The 26,000-nt window shown below is 37.9% G+C and overlaps 1 protein-coding gene and 1 long non-coding RNA gene across 13 annotated transcripts in view; one reads left to right on the top strand and one right to left on the bottom strand.

Annotated features, from left to right (window-relative positions):
- Positions 1-1,171: 1,171 nt before the first annotated feature.
- On the top strand, positions 1,172-20,019 carry LOC116267562 (uncharacterized). 11 transcript variants are annotated; one of them, XR_007572066.1, is made up of 7 exons: positions 1,174-1,465; positions 1,755-1,858; positions 2,795-2,912; positions 8,866-9,253; positions 15,682-16,302; positions 16,416-16,505; positions 19,297-20,012. It is a non-coding gene; the product is annotated as an uncharacterized LOC116267562 (long non-coding RNA). The 11 variants fall into 11 exon arrangements; XR_004175628.2 differs by lacking the exon at positions 8,866-9,253 and having other exon boundaries at positions 1,172-1,465; positions 19,297-20,019; XR_007572067.1 differs by lacking the exon at positions 19,297-20,012 and adding an exon at positions 16,651-16,676 and having other exon boundaries at positions 1,172-1,465; positions 15,682-16,505.
- Positions 14,392-26,000, bottom strand: part of LOC116267561 (187-kDa microtubule-associated protein AIR9) — a 79,271-nt gene continuing 67,662 nt past the window's right edge. For both annotated transcript variants that reach the window (XM_031649362.2, XM_031649363.2), the window contains 11 exons: positions 25,777-25,898; positions 25,448-25,655; positions 25,129-25,202; positions 24,519-24,657; positions 24,251-24,429; positions 23,199-23,354; positions 22,017-22,148; positions 21,031-21,089; positions 20,725-20,754; positions 20,497-20,631; positions 14,392-15,152 (listed from right to left, as the gene is read on the bottom strand). In XM_031649362.2, the coding sequence (XP_031505222.1) occupies positions 14,976-15,152; positions 20,497-20,631; positions 20,725-20,754; positions 21,031-21,089; positions 22,017-22,148; positions 23,199-23,354; positions 24,251-24,429; positions 24,519-24,657; positions 25,129-25,202; positions 25,448-25,655; positions 25,777-25,898 (1,411 nt within the window). In that variant the 3' untranslated portion in view covers positions 14,392-14,975. The remainder of the gene's footprint in view (positions 15,153-20,496; positions 20,632-20,724; positions 20,755-21,030; positions 21,090-22,016; positions 22,149-23,198; positions 23,355-24,250; positions 24,430-24,518; positions 24,658-25,128; positions 25,203-25,447; positions 25,656-25,776; positions 25,899-26,000) is intronic.

Raw genomic sequence — 26,000 nt, 5'->3', positions numbered from 1 at the left:
TGGATCAAAAAGGAGGAAAACAAGATAGAGGATCAACTAGAATCTTCCCGCACAACTAAAGAAAGGGCAGCTCAGTAGGTCCTTAACATCCCACTAAATATCCCTGTTCTGGATCTCAGAAATACCTTTGCCATAAGACTTTCATGGAGAAAGTGCTCAGGAAAATCAAGGTCAAATCTAGCACCCCTCCAAAAACCCTAGCGCAGACCGTTAACTCGGTTATGGTTAATGTACCAATCATGTTATCAAATGATAATCTCCCAAAGCCTCATCAGTTTCACAACAATGCACTTTATATCATAGTGAGGACTCGTGGTATGAACATTTCACACATACTAATAGACCGACGAAGAAGTCTGAATATATGCTCGGAGATGACAACTAGAGCCAAAGATAAATATTACATGTTAGATGATATGGCCAATTATAGCATTGCACGAGCAAGATATATCTGGACTAGCATATCAACTTCACAGTCTACAATTCTTTTCTATGTGGTAGATGTGCCACCATCTTACAGTTTACTTCTTGGATGACAATGGATACACAAGCAAATGTTGTGTCCTCCATCCTGCACTAGTGCATCAAATGGAGTCGTGGATGCACTATTACTACAGTCCTAGCTAAAGAAAGGCTCCCACAACCTTTGGTTCCTTGTCCTACATGCATCATTGAGATGTTGAGTGTCCAGCACCCTCATGAAGTGTACTTGAAAGATAGCCTTGATTGCTTGGCATGAATGAACCCAAGATTATAGAGCAAATCAACACAATGGAGTGGAAAGGACCAACCTTCTACAAGCTTAGTAGGCAAATCAATGAGGTTGCCATCAAAGGCCATCCCTTATACAAATGTTTTGTAGAACTATTGAAAGGACTTCATTTGATGATCAAGATGGGCTGCAAACCATACACAGGCTTAGGGGTTAATGAAGATGGCATTGTTGAACCAGTCATCAGCGAAGCCAGACACAAAGGAACTGCAGGTCTCGGCTATAAGAGGAAGCTTAACAAGGGAAAGGCCAAAGAGCTGTTTAAGAAGAAGCGGGGTGCTTAAATAAAAAAATCGTTGTCACTATTTCACTTTTCCTTGTCTTTTTGTTGAATTTCTATAGAGATGGCGATGGTCCTTATACTTCAGGGGGCATTTGATGGGCTGGAAAAGCACTGTTTAGCTTAGCAGGAAAAAAATTTCAAATTTTTTAAAATTTTTCGTTTCATCAAACGTGGAAACGAAAATTTTACCGTTACATGAGCTTTCGGAAAAATATTTCCTAAAATTTCTTTCCACCCCAGCGGGGTGGAAAAATTTTTCCGGAAATTTTTTTTTTGCAGGGCTTCTCCTAAACGCGTCTGATTCTCCCCTCGTCTTCCGTCGCTGCCTCACCTGCTGCTGCCTCAACCCACACGCTCCTTCAACACTGAAAGCATCTCTTCACCAGCGCAGCGTCTAGCAGTGGTGAAAGGTATCTCTCTCTCTCTCTCTCTCTCTCTCTCTCTCTCTCTCTCTCTCTTTCTTCCTCCGCCATTTTCCCACCGTCCATTGCAGCCTGTCATCTCTGTCTCTCTCTTCTTGTTTCGCCTTTCTCTCTCCCCACCATTTTTCTTCAGCCCTACCAGTATTCCAACTACTGTGGGTTAAGAGAACGCTTTGGCGTTAAGTTTGTTATTTTTCTGCTGCTTTATCAGATTTGTCTTTTTTTTCATTTGAGTTGGATTCCAATTGTCCATGCCAGAGATTTCCCTTTTTTGCAGCCGATGCTTCCTCTAAACCAGATTACAGGGATGATTCAGGTCATGATCCTTCTTCAGCCTCGCTCGAGGTTCCTCCTGCAGATCCTCCTCAATCGCGTCCAGAAGTTAGTACCTTTTTTTTTTCTTTCCTTCATTTTCTCGAGTGCTGCCATTTCTTGTCTTTCTCCTCGTACCATTTGCAGATGCATTCTAGGTTTTTTGTTTTTTGTTGATTTTGGTAATAGGATGATCTGCAATTGTTAACTTAGGTTTGGTATTTTTTGCAAGTTTCTTTTTCATCTTGTGGAATCTCATATCTGCTTGCAGCATTGTTTACTCGATAGCGAATTCATGGATACTTGATAAAACTGGGATACTCGATAGCGAATTCATTTGACCTCTTTTCCTTCTCTGCGTTGTTAATTTCTCAGGAAATGCAGATTGGGATACTCTTGATGATTTTGCTTGGTAACATTTTTCATTACATGCTCTCTTATACCACATTTGCTCATGGAACTCAGGACGTTCTAATCTCTCCCATTAACAAATTCTCTCTCATTTTGTTCTGTTTTTTCTCCCCCTCTCTGTGGTTGTGTGGTTTGGCAACAGAGGGTCCCCTGTCACGATGGCAGGAGTGGTCCTGCCAGGGCTTCCCCCGAGGATCTAAGTCCGACATCCAGCCATGGAGGCCCCTGTTCTTCGCTTCGGAGATGCCTCTGTCATCTTCTTCAACACTTTCTCGTGCCCACACCTGCTTGCCCGTCTGTGTTCAGTCTCTGTAGAAACCTCTTCCTTACATGGAGAATGTGATTCAGGGCCTCCACCGGCCTTGGACGGATTATCCCATACAATTCTTATGTTTCTGAATGTTTGAAAGGATTTCTATTAGATTCTCTTTTTCCATTGAATTTGCAAATGAATTCAGTTATTTCATTCTGCATGCTGATTGTTATAGATCTGTTTCATCTTGATGAGCATATGTTTTATCTTGAAATTTTTGAGTCATCTGTTTGAATTGGTCATGCGGTGGTTGAACTTTCAATTTTTTTTGCTTGGTTAAGGTAGCTGAATGGGGACATGGTGCTACAAATTGAGATGTCTCTGGAAATCCACAACCCAAATGCCATCATTGCCAAGAAAACGTCGAGGTGTACTTTGAGAAATCTTGCTTTCTCACTGGTAATCATGTTGTGCATGCACACATCTCTTTCTCCATGCATGCCTATATGGGAGTTCAAGAGAATAACCGTTCCCTTCAATTAGCTCTATGTTTCAAGCAAGCCATTAGGATTTAAGCTTTATTATAGTAGGAAATCTCCATCCTTGTGCATCATCTTGGTGATTGAAGCCAGTGTAGTTGCAATATTCTGTTTTAGGTTCCCTTATTACTATCTTCTGCTGTCTTGGTGGACCAACCTCTCAGAATTTTCAACTTCCCACTTGTTCAGTAGGGTTATCATTAACTTCTGCACAGTCTCTGGTGCTGAGTGTTTTCTTTCTGTTCTATGATAACTTTCTGTATAGTGTACATTCTTAGTTGGCTTCAGATTTCTAAAGGATGGAGCATCTTTGTGATTGACCTACGCTAGAATGCTGAAATCAGATGTTGACTTACTATAACTGCAAAATTGGAAACTGAAAATCTGGAAATATAATTCTTTTTCATCAAACATAGAAATATATTTCTGGAAATATATTTCTCAGTCATCACACACACACCAAAATTGGAATCGGAAAGATTTTTCTCATTTATTTTTTTCAGGAAATATATTTTCAGAAATATATTTCCAATTCCACATTTCCAGGCCATCAAACGGCCCCTCAAAGTTGATAAAAAAAGTTCAAGTTTGGCACATATCCATGTATCTGTTCTGCCTTCTTATTATTTTGTCTCACTATGCACACTAAATGCATGTCTTATTTATTTTTTTATAGAACCAAGATATCATTCAAACCCATCTGCAAGCTAGGCATTAACTCAAATCTTAGGCAGCAGAAGAATCTACATGTCTCTGAAATCAAAAATAGGAAGAGCCAATTCTGCCAGAAGAACCAGTCAAGTATTAGAGCAAGCAGAAATAGAATTGGACCCTGCAGATTTTGCTCAATTGCAGGAGGATCAGCTACCAGCATTGCTTACTTATTCTAATAAGGAAGTGAATATTGACACCATAAAAGATCCCAAAATGATACAAATTGGTGTCAACTTGGATCCAGAAGAAGAAGAAAAAAAAAATGGTTCAATTTCTCAAAAGATACAAGTTTTTGCATGGACATACAAAGACATGCTTGGACTAGACCCAAAGCTACAGAGCAAAGGTTATTTCTCAAACTAAGGAGCTGCCCAGTCAAGCAAACTAAGGAAGTTCGATCCACGAGTGGAGGATTAGGTCAAATAAGGGCTGGAAGATCTACTCAAGGCCAAGTTTATCAAAACCATTGATTACACTGAATGATTTGCCAACATAGTAGATGTACCAAAGAAAAATGAGAAGGTCTAAATATGCATTAGTTTCTGATGACTCAATAAAACCATGTCCAAGGATGACTACTCGTTGCCTAATATCGGCATATTGGTAGACAAACAACAAGTCATGTCATGTTCTTCTTCATGGATGAACATTCTGGCTACAATCAAATCAAGTTGTCTCCTAACGATCAACCCAAGACATCATTCATTACTCATTGGGGGACTTCTTGCCATATAGTAATGCCATTCGGATTGAAAAATGTAGGAGCAATATATCAAAGAGCCATGACTATTATATTTCATGAACAAATGCACAAGCTCATGGATGCATATGTAGATGATATTCTAGTAAAGTAAAAAACACTTCAAGTGTATATTGAGGTTTCACCTCAAGGTTTTGATAAGTTGCTCCAATACAAGTTGAGATTAAGTCCTCAAAAATGCATGTTTGGAGTTAAATCAGACATGATGCAGACAATCTGACAATTTGTTTCCAACGTAGCCTTCAAATGTGAGACATTCAATCAGTTGCTCCTGGAAGGCATCACGTTCAAGTGGAGCCCATAATATTAGGAATCGTTTGAGCATATCAAGCAGTATTTACTGAATCTTCTAGATTTAAAGCCACCAGTCCTAGGACGTCCCTCACTATTATGTATTTTTGTTAATCACTCTGCTTGCTGAGGATTTTTAGCACAGTATGAAGAAGGTTGCAAGATAGAGTATGCAATATATTATGTCAGTAAAACCTTTGTTCAATATAAAAATATATATTCAATGATGGAGAAAATGTGTCTCTCCCTTGTCTGGATGTGTCAAAAATGTCAAACACTATATGCTCTCATGTAAAGTCAAGGTGGCTTCAATATTAAATCCTCTCAAGCATATCTTATAGCAGTCATTTCTCATAGAAAGAGTCACCAAGTGGTAGGAGCTTCTCATGCAGTATGACTTGAGTACATTTCTTAGAAATCCATTAAAAGACAAACATTAGCTGATCAGCTATTAGATTTTTCATTAGCTGAAGAGTTGAAGGCCAATGATGACTTATCATATGAACAAGTCTTAGACATTGAAACCTCTTGGCTCTAGACGTTGTTCTTTGACAGCTACAAGGGCATGGTTGGAATAGGTATTAGAATTCTCCTACTCATCCATGAAAAGGAGATGATCTCTTTTTCTCTCAAGTTGGAATTTACATGCACTCACAACATGGCTGAATATGAAGCATTGATACATTGACTCCAAATGTTGCTGAGTTTTAATATAAAAAAAAGTTCATGATTATAGTAATTATCTTCATATTGTGAACCAAGTTAATGAAGAATGGAAGGTAAAACATTCTAAATTAGCACCTTATAAGGAACTCATGTAGGCTTTGGTGCAGCACTTCAAAGAATTCTAGCTATTTCTTGTCAAGAGGGAGATCAATCAATTTGCAGATGGTCTGGCCACCCTTGGGTGTATTATCATGTTAAAAAACAATGAACCATGTAGAGCTTTTGAGGTGGGAAGACTGACTCAACTAGCATGCCATCCTCTAGAATAGAATTGATAAATCAAGTGGATTTTGACGAAGCTCTTTGGTATCAAAAAGCAAGCATTACTTGGAAACTGGTGAATTCCCTCCAAACATGCCCAAGAAAGAATAGAGAGCAATACAACATATGTCAGGTTGATATTTCATTTTAGTAGGGATATTGTATAGACGTGGTTTAGCAAAGAATATTCCTAATGCCTTGACAAGTAAGAAGCTCTAGAAATGATCCGAAAAGCCCACGAAGGAATTTGTGGAGGACTTGTTGGATATCAAACTTTGGTCAAACAGTTAATTTGAACATGTTACTATTGGCCAACTATGCAAGAAAACTATCACAAATTTGTCAAGAAATGCCTAAAATGTCAAAATCCATGCGGATGTTATTAATACTCCCGCATTGTATCTACATTTTGTTGTATCACAATGACCTTTTTTATATAAGCATTTAATGTGGTAGGCCCCATTAATCCCCCACGTCAAATGGACACAAATATTTTTTTGTTATAACAAATATTTCACCAAGTAGGTAGAAGCCATCACCCTAAAAATCGTGGAAGGCAAGCATGTTGTCTCTATCATCCACAAGAACATCTTATGCAGGTTTGGAATGTCCCATGACATCGTGTCTGACAATAGAACACATTTCAAAAATGAAATGATGCACGATTTCTGCTCAAAGTTTGATCCATTTTTCGACACCCTACTATCCACAAAGTAACGGCCAAGTGGAAGCAACAAATCCATATCATAGAAAGGACCGTTAAAACTAGCCATGATTGGTATGAAAATTTACATGATGCATTATGAGTTTATAGGACTACAATCAAAACTCCCACGAATGCCACCCCAGCCGAATTGGTATATGGCATAGATGTTGCCCTCCCTTTACATGTACAAAAGTCAGCTTGCAAGTTTTCATATATTATTGAACTACCCGTGGACCAATATAAAAAAGAACAAATATAACAGTTAGACCTGCTTGATGAGAAAAGATTTTTAACAATGGAACATGCATATGCATACCAGCAAAGGGTAGTTCGACATTATGCCAAATCAGTGATCAAATGAAGTTTCAAAATCAATGAATTACAGTTAAGATCAACCATCCCCTGAAAGAATCTCCCTCGTAGAAAAAGGGTCCCGAATTGGAAAGGGCCTTATGTCCTCAAGGAAGTTTTGCATGGCAATTCATGTCGATTGATTGATGTTGAATGGGTAGAATTGTCTGATCATGTAAACGCTTTTCATTTGAAAAAAATTTATGTATAATCCAATTGTATCAAAATTCTCTCTCAATACAATTTTTTTATGGCCAAGTCCTCACAAGATACAAAAGATACAAGTAGAAGAATTTAATCAAATTTTACAATCATTTTTACAAGTCCACAAGTATTTCACAAGCACTCACATGAGATTTTTGCCAGCACAAGCACATGCATTTCAATGCATAAATTTTACAAGCATTCACATGAGTTTTTTGTGCTTCGGTGCAAACAAGCATAAAAGTACATTCAATGCACGAATTTTACATGCATTTTTACAAGCACTCACATTTTATGTGAGATTTTTGTTCTTTGGTCATTTTTACAAGCATTTTCACAAGCATCTCACCAGTGTTCGCACTGGAAATATATATCAAGATGGATTTTTTCTTTTTGAAAGTTTGATTGCAAAAAATTCATCATTTTCAAGATGAGTGTTCAGTCTTTGCCACTAAGTAGCAAAGAGAGGCATTTGTAAACACCCAAAATTTTTACAACTCTAAATGATCGTTTTACGTTTTACCCTTCACGAGGAGACCTCAAAATAGTTTTTCAATGACTAAATTTCAAGAATGAGAAGTCATTTCTGAGCCAAACAAACACTTTTTGCACAAGTATTGAACACCTGAACCCATAACACATAAGTTGGCCAAACTAATACCTTTTTTGCCCCTGCATCTCGGCATTGCACCTAGAAAGTAGAAATTTTCACCAAAACTTTTGAGGATTGTCTAACATTTGAGCAATTAGGTTATTTCTCAATTTTTCATCAATCCAGGAGTTGCTAGAGTTAGCTCACTTGGGTTATTCCAATCTAAAATCAGCTCTCCTGCAGCTCAAATCACCTCTCGAAATTTAAAACTATGATCTTTAGCTGGACCAAGTCAAAACATGTTTAACTTATTCAAGAGAGAGTTTTATTTTATTGATAATGAGTCACCCAGCCCAAGTTTAAGTCATATACTAACTTATAGACTTCTATTGGAGCTTTCTCTCTCTTATTTTCAAGGGTTTGAGTTGGATTTGAGCTCAACCTAAAAGAATGAGTTAAAACTGAGCTAGGGCCATGTTTATAATGTGTGAATCATGCATCCCTTAGTTCGGTTTGGGTTCATTCATCTTGGTTTGAGTTCAATTCAGATTTGAGTGCTTTCTCTCTCTTGTTTTTAGGGGTTTGAGTTTATCATATATAAATCGAGCTAGGACTATGTTTATCATATATAAATCAAGCTTCCCTTAGTTTGGCTTGAGTTCATTCATCCCGGTTAGAGTTCAATTCAATTCGATGTGCTTTTGCTCTCTTGTTTTCAAAAGTTTAAGTTGAATTTGAGCTCAACATAATAGAGTAAGCTGAAACTGACTTTTGGTTTGAGTTTAATTCAGTTATGAAGGCCATAGAGGCATGAAACTTGTTCCTAGTACTTGCTACACTCTATAAATTGTTGTTGATCTCTATTATGCAAAAGGTTAATTATGCATGTCATTACAAGTAATTATCTTTCCCAAGTGCCCTCAGCTCCACCTATGAAAATTTCAATGAAATTCTTATTTTTATGGTCGTCCTTGATTTTTCTTTATAAATGTGCCATATACAGTTTGGTTAAAAATTTGTTTTTGGTTTTGAGAGCAATCCAAGAGGATTTTTTCAGCAAGATCTTAACCAGAGCCCATTTAGGAACTTGGCCACATCTTGGTTCAGTCAAATCAAGAAAACTCATCCAGAGCTTTAGAAATATAGGGGCAAGTTCATGCTGGTAAGTACCTGGGTCTGGACTGGGCCGACCCGCTACGCAGCCCATCTTGATCTACGTTGTTGTGGCTTGGCCTGTCTTGATAATGTTTTCAACGACGATGAAGCAGGTGGAGGCAGGGCAGGACAGCGGGAGGCACGGTGGGGCGCGATGGTGATGACGGTGCCGACGGCTTGTGGCAAAACTGGTGACTGTAACGGCCTACGGGAGCAAGGTGGAGAACAGCGATGGTGGTTACAACTTACCATCGAAGTTCCAACTTCCAATAGGTTCCGAAGCAGAGCAATAGTCGTCGGGACTGCGATGGCAATTGCAAAGGCGAGGGCATGTGGGAGCAGGCAGCAATAGTAGCGGCGAGGCAGCGCAGCAAGTGTGGTGATGACTAGGCAGTGGCTGTAGGATGGTAAGGTAGGGCTGCAGGCAATGGCGACGGTGTGGGCTGGGCTGCAAGCAACGGCGACGGCAACGATGAAACCCTAACCGGACTTCCAAAAAAAGTAAAAACAAGAAACAAAACAAAAACAAAAACTTAAGTTATAACTTGTTTGGCTTACTGGCCCCCCGATGGGCCTACCTGGCATACCCTATACACGGCTCGTTGGCTTGTTTTGGTACCCCGGCCAAACTGGGTCAGGCTGGGTATCCGTACCCCTGCTAGGGCGGCCCTGCCGATGCCCTAGCTTAATTTTTAGTTTAGTTCTCTTTTTGCTTTTTGCATGTCTAACTTAGTTTATTTTTCTTAGTTACTTTAATATTGTAATTTAGCATGTTTATTTTTTTATATTAGATTTATTATAATGTCTTTAGGGTTGACGATGGATTAGATTTGCCCCTCTCTTCCTTATCTATTTCTCTTAATTTGTTTGCTTTTGTTTACTTAGTTTTGCTTAAAGCATGCATATAAAATGTTGTTTTCTTTCATGCTTTCATTAATCATGCATTGCACCTATATTTTTAATATGCACCGAACCACCTTGCACCCACATGCACCTTTTGTCTTAAACCAAATTGGGTCAGCTTAGTATCATACCTTATGTACATCAGCTCAGGTCTATGAAAACCTAAATCTAACTTTGTCCTCATAAAAAAATAATTTCAAAACATAGTTTTCTCTAAAATATTTCAAAATCAATCTCTTTAAAATAATTTCAAAAACCCCTAGGCCATGTAGACATGGAGTCCAATACTAGTTCAACTCCCTAAGATACAACCAAGACCAGTCTTAAATCCTACTACATATGAACCCAGTCCATAGTGTAGGTCCAATCAAACTTCTTTAAATACCCATTCACATGGAATGAATGAAGCTTATATATCACATGTTTTGAATAAGACCAAACACACTTACCACAGTCAAACCAAGCCCTAGTTAGGTTCAAACCTAGTGTAGGAAAGATTGAACCCAGTCATTTTGACCAGCTTACCCCTAGCCCATTTGGATCTTGAATTTTAATTCCAAGTATTAGATTCAAACAATAAACTTTATGTTGATCTAAACCATAACCCTAGTCTACTTACTTAGATTTGGATCTCAAGTATAGGATTTTGGATCCCACGTATTAGATTTTGGATATTGGATTTTGGATCCCACTTCTTAGGTTTTGGTTCTCGAATTTTAGACTTTGGATTTTGAATCAAATTTCACGTACAAGTCTTGAATCATAAACTTGAGATCATGGATATTGGATTTTTGGATCTTGAACCTTAGATTATGGATTTTGGATATCATATTTTGGGTTTCAAACCTTGGATCTTCGATTTGGATTTCAAATCCTGGATTATCTAGCTTGGATCCTAGGTCTTGGAGTTTTGTATTTCAAACTTTAGATACTAGATTTGGGATCTCAAATATTAGATTATGGATTTCATATCTTAGGTTTTGAATCTCAAATCTTAGATTATGGATATTCAATCACCACTTCGAATCTTGAATTTTGGATCGTGCATTTTCCTAACATGACATGTATCTTTACGACATCTCTTATTTCAATTTAGAACAAGTTTCTCTCATATTATGATCTCAATTTTAGATTCAAATCTTGATTTTCCTTCTAGGTCCATGTCCTACACCCTAGTCCTAGTAGAGACCAGACTCCATGTCCATATGACTTAGTTTTTTCGACTCCATGTCCATATGACTTAGTTTTTTCATGCATCATATTTGATTTAGTGTGTCGATTTGGATGGATCTATGATGATCTAGACATCAACAAACTTCAGATTAGTTTATTCTTAATCATTAGTTCATTTTTATATCTACTTAGATTTTAAAACATGCATGAATTCAAAATTAGGGTATTTTTACTTTTTTAGGTTTTGGACGACATTTAGACTTAGAAAACAGAACAATTAGTCTAGTAATTGGTCCGATTACTCCTGGTAAAGGCGCTAGGAATGGTCAGACTTCGTACTGACAAGTCGGGTCCCATTTCTTGGAATCATGCACAAGAAAACATAGGCGAATATAGGTGATAACATCCCATTATTATGGTCTAAATGTAAGATTTGGTAAAAAAATTTTTACTTGTAAACATTATTCATTCTTGTTCTCAGGATTGGGTTGTGGTTTAACTTCCATTCTATTGTTTTCTTTCTTTGATTCATGGTTTCCACCATAAATGGGATGTTCATTTGATCTGAAAAAGACAATGACTTCGGATTTTTAGAGAATGCTCTGATGACAAATATCATTGGACATGGACAAATGATTTGACATTGCATAATTGGAATTGGAATGAGACGACAAATATCATTGGACATGGACAAATGATTTGACATTGCATAATTGGAATTGGAATGAGACAACACTGTTTGTGATGGATCAATTGATTACAATGTTTTTGTTAAGACTTTAACACCTAGCTAAGAAGAATAGATGGGCAAACATCTCTCCACCATTTGATATAGTCATGACCCACGGTTGAGCCAAGGACAAGATAGATGTAGCAAAATGTCTCCAATGCTATTGGGCTAGGATGTACGTTCTAGATCACTCCAGAGTGTCTAGCTCATGTTCCATGATGGCTCATTCTAATCAGATTTCATGAGTTTATCTTTACCACAAGGAAAACTAGCGAAGACACTAGATTGTTTTCCACCATGAAACATTGCTCCAAAAGTAGGCAACCCTTTTCTGAGTTGTAAGTGTAACTTGATTTGATGGCATCTCCTTCAAAAAAATTTTAAATGATGTTTTCTTCAACTTGTTCCACCTTTCCACAATGATGATTTATGTTGAACAATCTTTCATCAAAATTTTAGAAATGACTAGTTTGTGGCCTCACATGTTACTAAAACCAGGATTGTAAGGCAAAGACACATTCGTTAATGTAATTTGTATTTTCAATTGAAATTTTGATAGTCCTTTGTAGAGGAAGGCTAGTGTTGTCGGTGCCACTAGTCGGCGGTGAACTTTGATGTGCCCCATTTTGTGAAGAGGTGAGCAACTTGAACGTCCATATTTTGTTCCTTATTGTGGTAGAAGATAAGATCAGCTGTGCAAGTCATCATTGAATTCATGTATTTGTCTGCATTATTTCCAAAAAGTGTGGTTGGATCAGCATATTGAGAAGGCTCTTTCTTAAGGTTAGCCAAATAAATGTATTGATGTCCATCTTTTTTTAGAAATGGCCAACTGCTTTTTCTAGTTATTCTATAAATCACCTCTAGGACTTTGACTTGTTTTTGGTTGATGATAAACTTCTCGATTGGTCTTCGGCAATCACCTTTAGGTTCAAAAAGTCTCATGATCTTGGAAAACTTGTCTAGGGCAATAGTCATTTCACCTCATAGAAACCAAAATATATTAGTTCTTAAATTTCATCTTTCAGCAACTACATGGTTCAGTCTGTCGTTGATAAGCTAGACTACAGCAATCTTCCAAGTGGTCTGAAAACATACACCAGAAGTAGGGTACTATGATAGGTACCATGTGTATACTGCTCCAATTGGGATGGTACAAAGTCCAAATTACCCTTGACGAACTCCAAAAAGGATGTGGTCATAGGAAAAATTATTGTCTAAGTATGAACAAATCCATCTAGACACAAGAAGGAATACTCAATTAGTTTGAATTGATATTGGTTCACTCAATAAGGACTCAAAAAGAGTTTGACATTGGGTTTAAACTTGATCATGTGGGTATTTCATCCATTTCATGCATCTATTCAAGCAATCATTTGAAGATAGAAAATAGCATGCAGTAATGCACGTCTTAGGACTCTTGTCTACATGTATTGTTTTAGAAAGTATTCTTAGAAACTTAATATATCCAAATTATTGGTATTCCATGATTGTAATATTTGTACAGACTTCTGTAGGGCTGTTTTTGGTTTTAAGGCTTTTTATTTCTCTTTCACCCATCAATATACCAATGACTACTGTTTGTTTTGGTATTAATGAGGAAAATTTTCAGTCCAGCTGGTGGTCTAATTGTAATGCTATATCTTAGACTGGGTCCTAGAAATAACATGAGAACACGATGACCGAGATTTAATAGGTATAAGGGTTGATTTTGAAAATTCAATGCAGAAATATATGGCTTTATCACAAACATTTCCAAGAGATAAATTTGAAAAATTAGAGAGCACCTAGTGGCTTCATACAAACCTTAAATTGAGAAGGAGGAGGATTGATTTTTAGACTAATGATGTATGATTTCTTCTTAATTGTTTTGGTTTGAGAGTTTTTGAGAGAAAGGAATCTAACTATTGGTATGAGGTCTAACTGTTCTTGTCACTTTTAATAAGGATCATCGAGCCAAGATCTGAACATTTCTCAAATTACACAAGTCATTTAATTGATCCTCTTATATATGCTTGTGCATGAATTGGATTTGATTTTGAAGATCATTTTAAACTTACTGGAGATTTGGATGAAGTTTTTTGAATTCCATTAAGATTGAAAATTTAGATGGAAATTGAGTATTGTCTAAAATTTGATTTGAACTTGGAATTTGATTGTAAATTGGGAATTTAGAAATGTTGGAATTGGAAAATTGGATTTGGACGGAGAGGTGATTGCCAATTTTGGATTCCATTTTGGTAAACTCAATTTTGAGATTTTGAGTTGACTTCAAACGGAGATGCTGATTTTCATACCAAGGAAGCTACGATAACTAGAGACATAATGGAGGGTTAATGCAATAGCAGGTTGCCTGATGCCAGATAAGACAACAGTGCGTTACTGCTTAGGTTAGGGCAACAAGGCATCTACATTTGCAGGGTGGGGTAGACCCCCCTCCTCTGCCCAACACCATACAAAAAGAAATTAATTTCGCCTCAAATAACATTAACATAGTTGGTCAAATTAGCGGGCCAATAAAATTCTAATCTTTAATTTTATTCAGAGTGCTATTCTAGACTGCAAATAATTAATTGATAGACGTCATGCTCCCCACCCAGTTCTAAAGTAACTCTAGGCCATGCAGCAGGGGTAAATAAGGGGCTCCTCTTCAGGTTATTCTCCTCCCCCCTCAAACCAGTTTTTCCTCTTGGTCAGTCATTGGTCAGTCAAAGATAGGATGACAAATCAACAGACAGATTGTATCCACATTTGGATGCTCCAGCAAGCTTATGCCCAAGACTGCGGTTGTATGGTTTGTGCATATCACAGGTCCGGGAATACAAGCACCTGCTAAAGAAACGACACAGGACTTGATTCTATTCATTTCTCGTGTTCCAGTCTGAATCTGACATTTTTTTTTCAAGTCAATCTGAAATGTAAAATGAAGAAAGAAAAGAAATTGCCAGTCAATTTGGCAATAACCACAGACTAGTTTGCTGTTTATGTCTCTTTTTAATAGCTGAATTTGACAATAAGACCAGGCAGAATTAACCTAAGATGAGCATAAACAGACACAACAGGCCCATTTTAGCAGAAAGGCCAACGAAATGAGCAAACGTTCCCGTCTACAGAACAAACATTGCCAACTAAAACACAGATACAGGTTGACAACCTGAACGTCACTGTTTCTTACAGCATCCAGATTTTTCACAAACTTACACACAACCCATCAAATGAAACCCTTCTATTTGCCGGACTCACGTGCACCTGCATTTTTCTAACTCAGGCGTAAGCCCCCAACCCAAAGAATATTAAATACATACAACAGCTCCAGCTGCGAATACATAAGCACAATTGAACACTTCAAATGAACGAACAGATGCATATTACATTGCTCCGTGCCCAGAACATTCTTTGTACAGTCTTTTTGCCCTTTCATGTCTCTATTTTGAGAAGGGAATTTAGAGAGGTGCTGTTGAATCTTTGTGCAAAACCTCTTATCACGAGGACAATAAGATCACGCATGTGTCGTGTCTGAACCATCAAATCAACTTCATTCTCACTATCCACAACAATTTTTAGTCGGTGCTGGTCGTTTCTGTATATCTCAACCTGCATAATATAATCAGAGCTTAGACTAATGCATCACATGGATTTGTGTTATGTTAAAAACAAGTTGGTGAAGTAACCATAAGCCTGTCTAAGATCCAGTAATCTCCTCTTTAAGAGTGATTAATGTTCTTATATCCAATTGACTAAGATTCTGGCAATCCCAAGACCATTGTGACCAACACCATTGTGACCAACATTAGTTATTGAGAGAGCCATGCTGAAAGCTTGGCGAACATGCCTGAAGCTTGAGATACCTTGGGAACTTTTGGTAGCATAACCAAAACACTAAAAAATCTAGTTCTTATGAGATTTTGATAAAGGAAAATCTCAAGGAATTCTGAAAATTTTGTTTCATCAGTACAATGCTCAGAAAATTACAATATTTAGAAAATTAGAATATATCTATGCAGCACAGACAAAATCCCAGATCATACTATAAAGCAAAAAGCTTTCTTTTCCACAAGATTTTTTCGACACCATGTTCCGAACCTTTGAGAATCTCATGAAATGTTTCCACATTTATGATCAGGCAAAAAAAGGAGAACACAACACAAGGTGACTAGCAATCCTAATGTAATTGAACAGGCCATCCACAACCAAGGAACTAAAGATAAATGGTGAAGCTGGGTGTGTCCAAGGTGTTCACTGAGAGGTCGTTTGATGGCCACAGGACACGCGTGTCCTGTTTAGTTGATTTTTTCATCAAACGTTGGACACAGGACAAGCTGGACAGGACGGATGACTAGACAAGAGTATAAATATTTTTTTTGTTCCATTATGTTCCGAGCTAACCCTCGGAACAGACAAGACAGAACTTCCTCTCCCGCCCCCAACGACCACGACCCCAACCCCGAGCCGTCGACGCCATCTTCTTCTCCTCCACCTCCGCCCCCATCTCCCCTGCCTTTCTCCTCTTCTCCGCCCCCGAGCTGCCTTTCTTCTCCATCTCCTCCCTCGTCTCCGCCTCGTGCTGCCCTAGCCCTTCCCGTTCCGTCGCCCGAGCTGCCCTAGCCCTTTGTTTCTCTCTTCTCCTCTGTCTCCACTGGAGGGCGACCGGTGCAGCATTGCTTGCAGCAGCGGGCATCCTCAAGCAGCTCCTCAACAGGGCATCTTCCAGCGGCTCCTAGGTGGCAGCTTGCGGTGCTGATAGGTAAACTCAATCACTCTCTCTCTCTCTCTGCTTGTTTTTTCCAGCCCTTGTCTCTCCCTGGGCCCATTTTCAGCAGCGAAGGGGTTTTATGGTTTCTTCTTCTTCGTGAACAGACCCAACATCTCTTACAAGCGTTGTAGGAAACTTAAGCTCTCAAACCCCGATTTTTGACCATCCAAAGAACCGATCCAACGACATTCCAGGTAAAGGCCTATTCCCATCTCTCTCTCTCTCTCTCTCTCTCTCTCTATTGTTCGATTCTATTGTCTGCTCTTTATTGTGACTGAATGGAAGATGCTCCCAAAATGTTTGTAGAAAAGCCTGACCGAAATCTTGTATTGTGATCAGCCATGGTAGCTGGCTATGCAGGTGAGAATCTAAGTATCTCCTTTTGTCTCAAAACAACATCACGTGAGAATGTGAAGCAGTTGCCAGTAGGGTTCTTATGAAACCTCAATGTCACCTCGCTTATCCCAGTTTCTGGTGGATCAGAGGGACCTTTACATGGCATGGAAGTTGATGTTATGTACTTACAGGCGCTTGGCAGCAAACCTGATAAAAAGACCTATGTCGTCCTATTCAACAAAGAAAAGGGAAAAGTTAAAGAGGGAAGAAAAGTGTCAAAATAGGGTGCTCACATTATTGCATTTACTAGATTTATTATCATGGTATGATAATATTCAATCTCATCTTTCTGTGCCCTTATGTTGATATATTGAAGATGTATATTTTTAGATCCATCCTTAACTTCCATTTCACCTGTTAGATATTTTTAGTGGAATGCACCTGAACAAATTTAGCCTCTCTATTTTTTTGACAGTGTTGTAAAGGAACTTGTAAATTGCTTGAAATTATGTGTTAGATTTGAATCATGTGATCCTGTTGTTAGGACTTAAGTTATTAATTGCATACATTGCTCAAATACATCTTAACTTTGAAATAAGTGCATTGTTGGTTTGAAGAGAAAAACTAGTATACTATGTCACACGGGTACTCCTCTTAAGGAGGAGTACCTGCATGGTACCGATACGACACCGGTACCGGTACCGGTACGGTACTGGGTACGCCATTAATGAGGCGTTGACCGAACCGGGTGCGGTCAACGCACCCAAATCTACTTTCGTCTGTTTTCAAACTCGGTCAAAGTTGACCGAGTCTAAAGTTGTCCATTTTAAATCTTAACGTTTTTTCATTTTAACGTTTTAAAGTTTAAACTATTGTAACGTGAAATTTTTTGAAAACCTATTCCCCCTTTTTCATTTTGTTTGGTTTCATTCCTTCATCTCTCACCGACGAAGGCAGCGGCGACTGGCGAAGGCAGGGGCGGCGACCGGTGGCTGTAAGAGACGAACGGCGACGGCAGGCAGCGACCGGCGACGACAGGCGTTCAATGGCAACAGTATTTGGCTTTTTTCATTTTTTTCTCATTTTCTGTCGAGCTTATGAGCCTTCCATTGCCTGTCGAGCTTCGGAGCTTTTGTTTGTGCTTCTGCTTCTTTTATTGATCTCTCATCTCTCCGACCATCACTCACCAATCACCATATTCACCACCCACAATCTCTCTCTCTCTCTCTCTCTCTCTCTCTGTGGCTCGCAAGTTTTCCATATTCCATTTTCTTTTCATATTCTAGACAGTAGCATGTGGTTGGCGTTTAGAACCATGCGACCCAAAGGCGTGTGTTGTGGCAATAATATGTGTTGTCATGAACAACGCATTTTTATAGGGTATGAATCTTTTCAACACAAAAAATTACAGTTATTGCTAAGTGATTGACGGAAATGGCTGAACCTAAGCATTTTAATACGTAGTAGCATCAGTTTTCTGGGCACATGACAGATCCCAGCTCTCTCTGTTATGGTTTCTCCTCCATTATTCTCTACTGCTGTGACAGATCATTTTACTATGTATTGGTTGGGAGGACTTTATTCATCTTTTGATTAGGGCTTTCGATCGTTGCTTAAGCGGCACTTTGACAGTCCATTAAGTTTATGAATATGTTATTCTGTTTGTGACTTTTTTGATATATATATATATATATATATATATATATATATATATATATATATATATATATATATATATATATATATATATATGTGTGTGTGTGTGTGCATGTGTATGTACGTCCGTACCCCCCACCCAAGTTTTTTAAAAATGATCCGTACCCGTACCCGCACCGGCACCCGTACCTGCACCCGTACCCGTACCTATGTGACATAGCTGGTATGCCAAATATTGATTCTAGCATGTATGTGTTGCACAAAGTGAAAAAGTAAAGGGAAGGCGCCAATATTTAGCATGTCAATGGGGGTGAAAACAGATTCTTCAACTTCATTAATTGTGAGCCACAAATCAATATCCTGTTTTACCAAAATCTAAAGCTGCAAGTGAAAAGTTGTTACATTCTAATCCTTATGGGCTGTATTTTAAGCAATCAGTGCTATTATCGAAGTAACTGGATTTGATTTTAACTTTTTTCTCTCTTGCCTTCCTTTTTTCGTTAGAATAGATTGGCAATTATTTGCCACAGGCAGGCATTCCTAACTCTAAGCTACAATAAATAAGTTGTCCTATAACCACAAGCACATGTAGTATCACAAATATGCACGTGGATCAGAAAACAGTTCTGCAGACCTGAACTGCTGCATTGTCATGTCATTGGTTGAGGAGGAAGAAGTCTAGGAAAGGGAGGAACGTTAGGGAGTGAAACATGAGAGATCGGCCTCCTCATTATTAGGATGATTTTACTTTATAAACTAAAGAGTTTCTAAAGAACTAGTAAAGCATGCTTGTTTGTTCTTGAGGGATCCCCATCCTGGCCTTCAGTAGGATAAATTTCCCTAGCGTTTCAGGGGACTTATAATGGGTGCTTCCCGTTTATTTGTGTCGGTAAAGACACTGGAATTAGTGCTACCTATTGTTGGTTCATCTGTCTCCCAGCTAACAAAAAGCCTATGGTTTTCTAATATTTTGTGTCTTATGTGGATGTGCAGGTTTAGTGAAGGTCCTAAATAAAGAAACATGACAAAAGGACTGGTGCTCTCGTGCGACTGCCTTTCATTCAGAGAGTCCTGCATCAACCTTTTTTCACCACTGACCTCCTCTTTAAACTTGTTAAAGAGTGTGAGAGAATGCTGGATCACCTTTTTTCAGCAAATGAGCCAACTCTTTCATATGCCACAGATGGTGGTGAAGCAGAGCCGGAAGAGAAAAAAGTGGAGAGCAGCAAGTCTTGGTTAAAAGAATCCCCAGAGTTGGAGGAGATAGAGTACATGGAGAGCTTGTACATGAAGAGCACGATGGCAGCATTTCGAGCTTTGAAGGAAATTAGAAGTGGCAGTTCCACTGTTAGTGTCTTTTCTTTGCCTCCCCTTCAAAATGTGGGGGTAGATGAATGTTGGAGTAAGATACCTTACCTAGAACAAATTTAGAAAAGAACTTTGGTAACTTGAATATGTTGTACAGTAGTCAAATGAGATTACTAGATGACAAGGTTTTTGCAATGTTCTAACACAAAGGAAGATGAAATATAGTGATGCACCTTGATATATGCCCAAAGTCCTTTCTCTATAGCGCAATTCAATTTTATTGTACTTTGAACCTTCTAACCCTGTAACAAGTGTACCATGACTTTCACCTTCACTTGGTCTCCTTCTGAACTCGGTTAGTTAAAGTTATCACTCTTTTTTCAGTATTTATCATTCAGAGAAGATGGTATTTATTTTAGTACTGCGACAAGAGGAATGAAGGGGATGGTATTTATTTCATATAACATGTTGTATGAATTTTATACTTGTTTTAATATAACCGGTTAAAAAAAAGATATTCTTGTCATCATATAAGGAACAAAACAAATATAATAGCCAAAACTGATTAGAAGATACAAACATCGGATAGAATAGATAGTTCGAACAAAACATAAAAACAAATACCAAACAGGACAAACAGAACAAACAAATCGAACAGGACAGAAACAAAACATCGGACAGAACAGACAGAACGAACAGAATAGACATATACGAAACAAACGCCGGACAAAAAGAACGCAGTGTTCTGTTTCTAAAGTAATCAAATGGTGGACAATGAACATCATTGTCCATGAGGACATGACACTAGTGTAATGGACAGGACGTCCTGTGAAGGAACCAGAGGTACCTCATTTTTGCTGCACTAAAACCTTCCAGAATACTCACATGAAATGGTGGTGTGTATGTTCCACGAATTTCTGTTGCAGGAAAGGAAGTCTTTGAACCAGGTTTCATGACCTTGATGCGCTTTCTGTTTACTTCAAGAATCCTCCTCTCAAGTCCACCAGCTAGCGTCTCAGGCTATAGAGAGAGAGAGAGAGAGTCCATTACGTCAAAAAAGGACAACAGTAATCATATAAGAAACAATCATTTATCATGAGTGATCATATATACCTTGGATGATTGATCTCTATCACGAAGTACCTGAACCAAAAGAAGTTTTAGGAGGTGACTTGAATTTTTTAAACAAAAAATAAACAGTAAGTTGGGACAATCCGTCAATTTTGGCTTATGGTGAGTCAATGACGCTTTTTCTTGAAAAGGATGAAGCTATCATAATTTGTTTACCAGAACAGAAAAGCAAGCCAGAGCTATATCAGAAATGACTTGCTGATGACATCAAATTTTTCCTAAAAGGATCCACGCCACAATTTGACATGCACAAACAAATACAAATTTGCAGATACACACAATTGCTACCTCAAATTTTACGGCTCCCATTTCTAATCTGTCCTTGACTTCCTTCAATACATCAGGCTCTGGAAGAAGCGAAAAGTTAGTGGATGGAAAGTGATATACAAAGAATGGTTAAAACTTAAAAATTATCAGTAATATGTGTAACGTAGGTTCAACTGTTCAAGTCCAGTGCCTAGGTTACTAGAAGTTAGCATAGGTAGGAAGGAACCAAAGTTTTTTACTTATTCTTTATGTAGTAGCACATTACGATACATAAGAATTGTGATTCATCAATTATTTTTAGGAATTTCAATTATTTCTAATTATGTTATTTTTCTACAATACCAAGTTTTTATTGCCATTTAGACTTTAATGAACAATTGTTTAATTTTGTCTGAGCCCTTACTAGGCATTTCAGTGCCTGGCTGGCAAGGAGCCAACTACTGCTTTTGTCTACAGTGGTATACAATCAACAGTAGTACTACTCCACAACATTTTACTAGGAAATTAAAGCCATTACCCTGAGAGCGTATAAAGGAAAAGAATCAACTAAAAGAAATCAGTCCTGCAACAGGTTGAAAATTCAATTGATCTGGAAAACAGCCAACATTTGTAGTTAGCTCTCGAGAAGTGCTGCTAGGAAGCATATAGTCACAGCCAAATTTTCACTATCCTAAGTAGAGAAAACAGTGCAATTATATTTTCTTTTAATATTCTTCCTATATTTGTTATACACCAATATCTATGTAAACAACTTTAGAACAATCCAATTTTGAATGCTAAAGAAAACCAGATACACTTTCAGAGAGTTACTATACCAAACTTATCATCGGTCAGAGCAATCATTTACAAGCAGATTATATAAACTATACACTAATTGATGCACATCAGCAATGAATGGACTACACGATCAAGCAACCAACCCAGCCACATAACTATCAAAGTTCTGCAGCATGTGAACTATTAGATTCCACTAGCAAGCTGTTAATCCTGCCAAAACAACAGCTTACCAACAGCAATTGGCTCAGTTGATGCTGACACTGACTGCCCTTCAACTCCATCCTCTCTTAACGGGGTATATAAGGCAACCAGCCTATAACCTACATCATCCACATTGGCCTCATACATTCGACCAACCTCACCTGCATAACCATCAACCGAGCAACAATATTGTAATGATCATAGTTCATAAGCCACAACAAGTTGACCAGAGGCAAATAACCAACAATGGGAAAATGCAAACCCAAACTACTCAGAAAATTATTTTCACACGTCAAGTAATGAAATAAAAAATATATATAAGCGTTGTAAGCTTCCATGTAGCTGGGGCAAGATTCCTTAAAGAAAAAAGGAAGAGGTTCCCAGACAATCCATCCATAATAGAATCTCATCTATAGCATTTATTCCTATGTAGTTGTTATGTCCTTTATATTCCTAACTTTTCAGAAAAGATTGTGCAGATAAATGTCACCTCAAGCATTTATTACACAGACTCATCATGATAAGCTTATGATAGTTGGCAATGGCTAGTATTAATTTTTTTATTGTTTTTGAAATTGATTTCTCTCAATCTCTCTCTCTCCAAGTCATGCCACGGTCAACCCTTGGAAAAGGTATGACTGAAAGATCAAGTAGAACAAATAGATAGGCTGGAAGCCGGAAGGGCCTAATTTCAAGACGGGACAGTCGGCTGCTTGAGGCCGACCGATCAGGTTGGCTGGCCTAGCACAATATCAAGGGTTGGCAACTAAGCAAGGACCCATGAAATAAGGTTGTCTTAACAACTAAGCAAGCACCCATGAAATAAGGTTGTCATTCCCCAAGTTAATGTCTGTAAGAACATAGCAAAGTTTACTAATTCTACCATTGAATCCTGACATAAGATGCAATGTTTTATCAAAACTGAAAAGCAAGCATATTCTTAAAGCAAATAAGTAAAAACAGTTTGCACTCTGATTAAAGAACAATTTATTATACAAAACCTTTGCTGCCAAAAGAAGGAATGGACTCAATTAAGGGCCTAATTCCCTGAAAACTTAGCAAGGAAAGAAATTAATACAGATGCAGATTCTTGCTACAAACTGAAAATATCACAAACATTCTAATCTAATGCACCTCACACACGAAACAACTCGAATGCGAGTATCTGACAAGAGAAAGTCAGATATGAATCTCTAAGAAGTTTAACAAACCTTGGATGGAAATAAGATCGGGACTACCAACCATGGACCTTAGCCACTGAATTCTGCTGTTTCCTTCCCTACCTCCACTGTAAACTCCACGAACTGCATATAAGTTCGTGTGGTAGCCTCTGCCCTCAATCTCTAGCTTATCTATTTTAGGAACTCCTGTCAGACATGGAAAAGTTAATTTGTATGATTGGAAGACGTCGAACAAAGACTCCACAGAAGAGCAAGTGTGAAAAACATCCTCCTCAAAATTTTACTGCAAACACTTATCATGTACATTGAGAAAAGGAAGGAGTTAGATATTTCCTAACTCAAATTGGAAATAACCTTTCTTTTAAACAGTGAACCTATAGAAAGCAATGAAATAATGATGAAGCCTATGTTCAGTATAGTGGATTCAAAATGTCAAGTGAGCAGCATCCTCTCAAAACTAAGCAAAGAAATGCTGAACAATTCAAAAGATATAGTGAATGCTTGTGCAATATTCAGGACTTGATAAGTAGGCTGCGGACTCTCATTACTTACTACAAAAACTTATCGTGAGTAGATGATGCAGGAGCAGAGCATGAAAAAAAATGATTCAGCTTCAATTTGGGTTTTATTTGTTATTTTATGTTACTTGGATTCCGTTCTAGAATTTTATGTTTTTATTTTATTGTTACAAGGTTTTGGATCCAGATCCAGGGATCTGTTTCTAGGCTATATCAAGATGTTTAGAGCCTCATTTGTAATCAGTCTTGAGTTCAATGAAACCCTAATCTTCTTCGAGTTTGTCCTTCTTACGCTTATTTCCGTTCAGTTTCACGTTCCATTCGAATTTCCTAGTTTAATTTAGATGTTGAATGTGGGTTAGAGGAGTAGTCCTCTTCCCCACTGTATCAGTAGAGCACAAGAATGATGGCTAAATTACAAAGGAATATACACCTCCCAAAAAAAAGGGCTTCCAACATGCAAGAAAATTCATTAGAACCATAACCAGATAAAGCATCATGTAACCACCCAGAATGATTGAACTTTGCAAGATATATAGACAATCTAACATACAAAGAAGGTACCTGCTACAATGGGATCAGATATAGCATGTAGTGGTTCACTGGATCTGCCAAAGACATCAATCACAATGCATTCACACCTTAAACACCGACCTATATCCTCTAAACGCAACTTATATGAAGAACATTGTAGAGGCAATGTCTCATAGGAAAGCAGACCATCCACTTCAGACACAAAAGACCTGTATTAGTGCCATGTTCTCAGTATTTTGAGCTATGTGTTTGAATAACCTCCGAAACATAGCTGAGAACACAACAAAAAATATCATACCATTGATAAGTAACCTCTTTCTTGTATTTGTTCCATACAAGTTGTTGTGCATCACTTTCAGAGATCACCTCTACAGCTGTAAGAACTTCTCCTTCGATGGCTTTCCCAGTGAGAACAAGCTTCTGCAATTTTATTAACTCTGGAATGAAACACATGATCCAATTACAACAATTAGTCAAGATGAGATACATAGATATAGTTATCACCAAAAGTAGACAACAAACTACTAATAGAGGCAGTCCATAAGACCATTTAAGAGTAAAAAAAATTCTGCTGGTACATGGATTTAAGAGAACCATAGGCATGTTGAGGTTAAAGCAACATATGAAACTCCGACAAATGAAAAAGAAAAAAAAACATGAGCTATAATTACAAAATATGGTCACGCAAAAATTGCAACTTCTACGGCACTAAAAAAGAGATAAATAACCAACACATTGAAATTTGTCGACTTACTGCCATTATAAAGCTATCCAAGTATAAAAGCAAGTCTGGACCCTTGGAGAGGGGAAGACCATGAGTTTATGCATACCCCAAAATAATCAAAATCAAGATTCAACATGCCCATATGTGTTTAATCAATCATTTCTGAGATAAAAACCACATTTACCTGGAAAAACCACATTACTTGGCTCAGAAAGTAATAGTTCACCCATGACTGAGTCTGAACGAACAGGGGTGTAACTGCAGATTGCATTTGTCAGATGATCACTATTCAAGTTGACAACATTAAACTTTACCACATGTTACTCAAACCAGGAAAGCAAGAAAAGATGCTATTGCTACAAATTTGTGACTTTTATCCTCAAAGAGAGTTTCAAAAACGGGATCAGCAAAAAGCAAACTGGTACTACACCATACCATCATAGATGATTCACCTATTGTGATTGTAACAAATAATAGTATGTTTCATAAATCAAGTTACTTACCCAAACAACAAACGGCAATTGTAGTCAGCATCTGTAGCTTCATATGTCATGGAGTTAGCATCAGTGATGAGAAACATGGTTCCTTCGGTTGTTTCTTTATACCAACTAAACAAACTGGGACCCTCAAATCCACCATAATATTTCCCACATCCCAAATATACACCCGTTGACACTTCTTTAACATGAACATCGGAAACCACAGGAAGGGCTGTAAAGGGTGCTTCTTGTTAAAATCAAGGATGAGAGTGGAACATTCAAATTTAACAAGGCAAAACAGAACTAGGAACTAGGCTTTCATTGATAGGCAAAACAAAATGAAAATTATTCACCTGGTGAAACCGGAGTTTTGCTGACAGCCACAATCGGCTTTCCAAGCCTTCCATCAACACGGGCAGGAACCCAGTGTAGTGCTAGATAAGCTCCTACATCATTAAGTCTTGGAACATACGTCCTGTTTTGAAATACATTATCAACCAAATCAAAATATAAAAAGGAAAAAAATAAGGAAGAAAAAAAGTAAATATTAAAATATCTTCCAGACAAGACAATGATA

Source organism: Nymphaea colorata, chromosome 14 (genome assembly GCF_008831285.2).
Source record: "Nymphaea colorata isolate Beijing-Zhang1983 chromosome 14, ASM883128v2, whole genome shotgun sequence".
Taxonomy (NCBI): Eukaryota; Viridiplantae; Streptophyta; class Magnoliopsida; order Nymphaeales; family Nymphaeaceae; genus Nymphaea; species Nymphaea colorata.
This window is presented reverse-complemented; position numbering and strand designations above follow the sequence as displayed.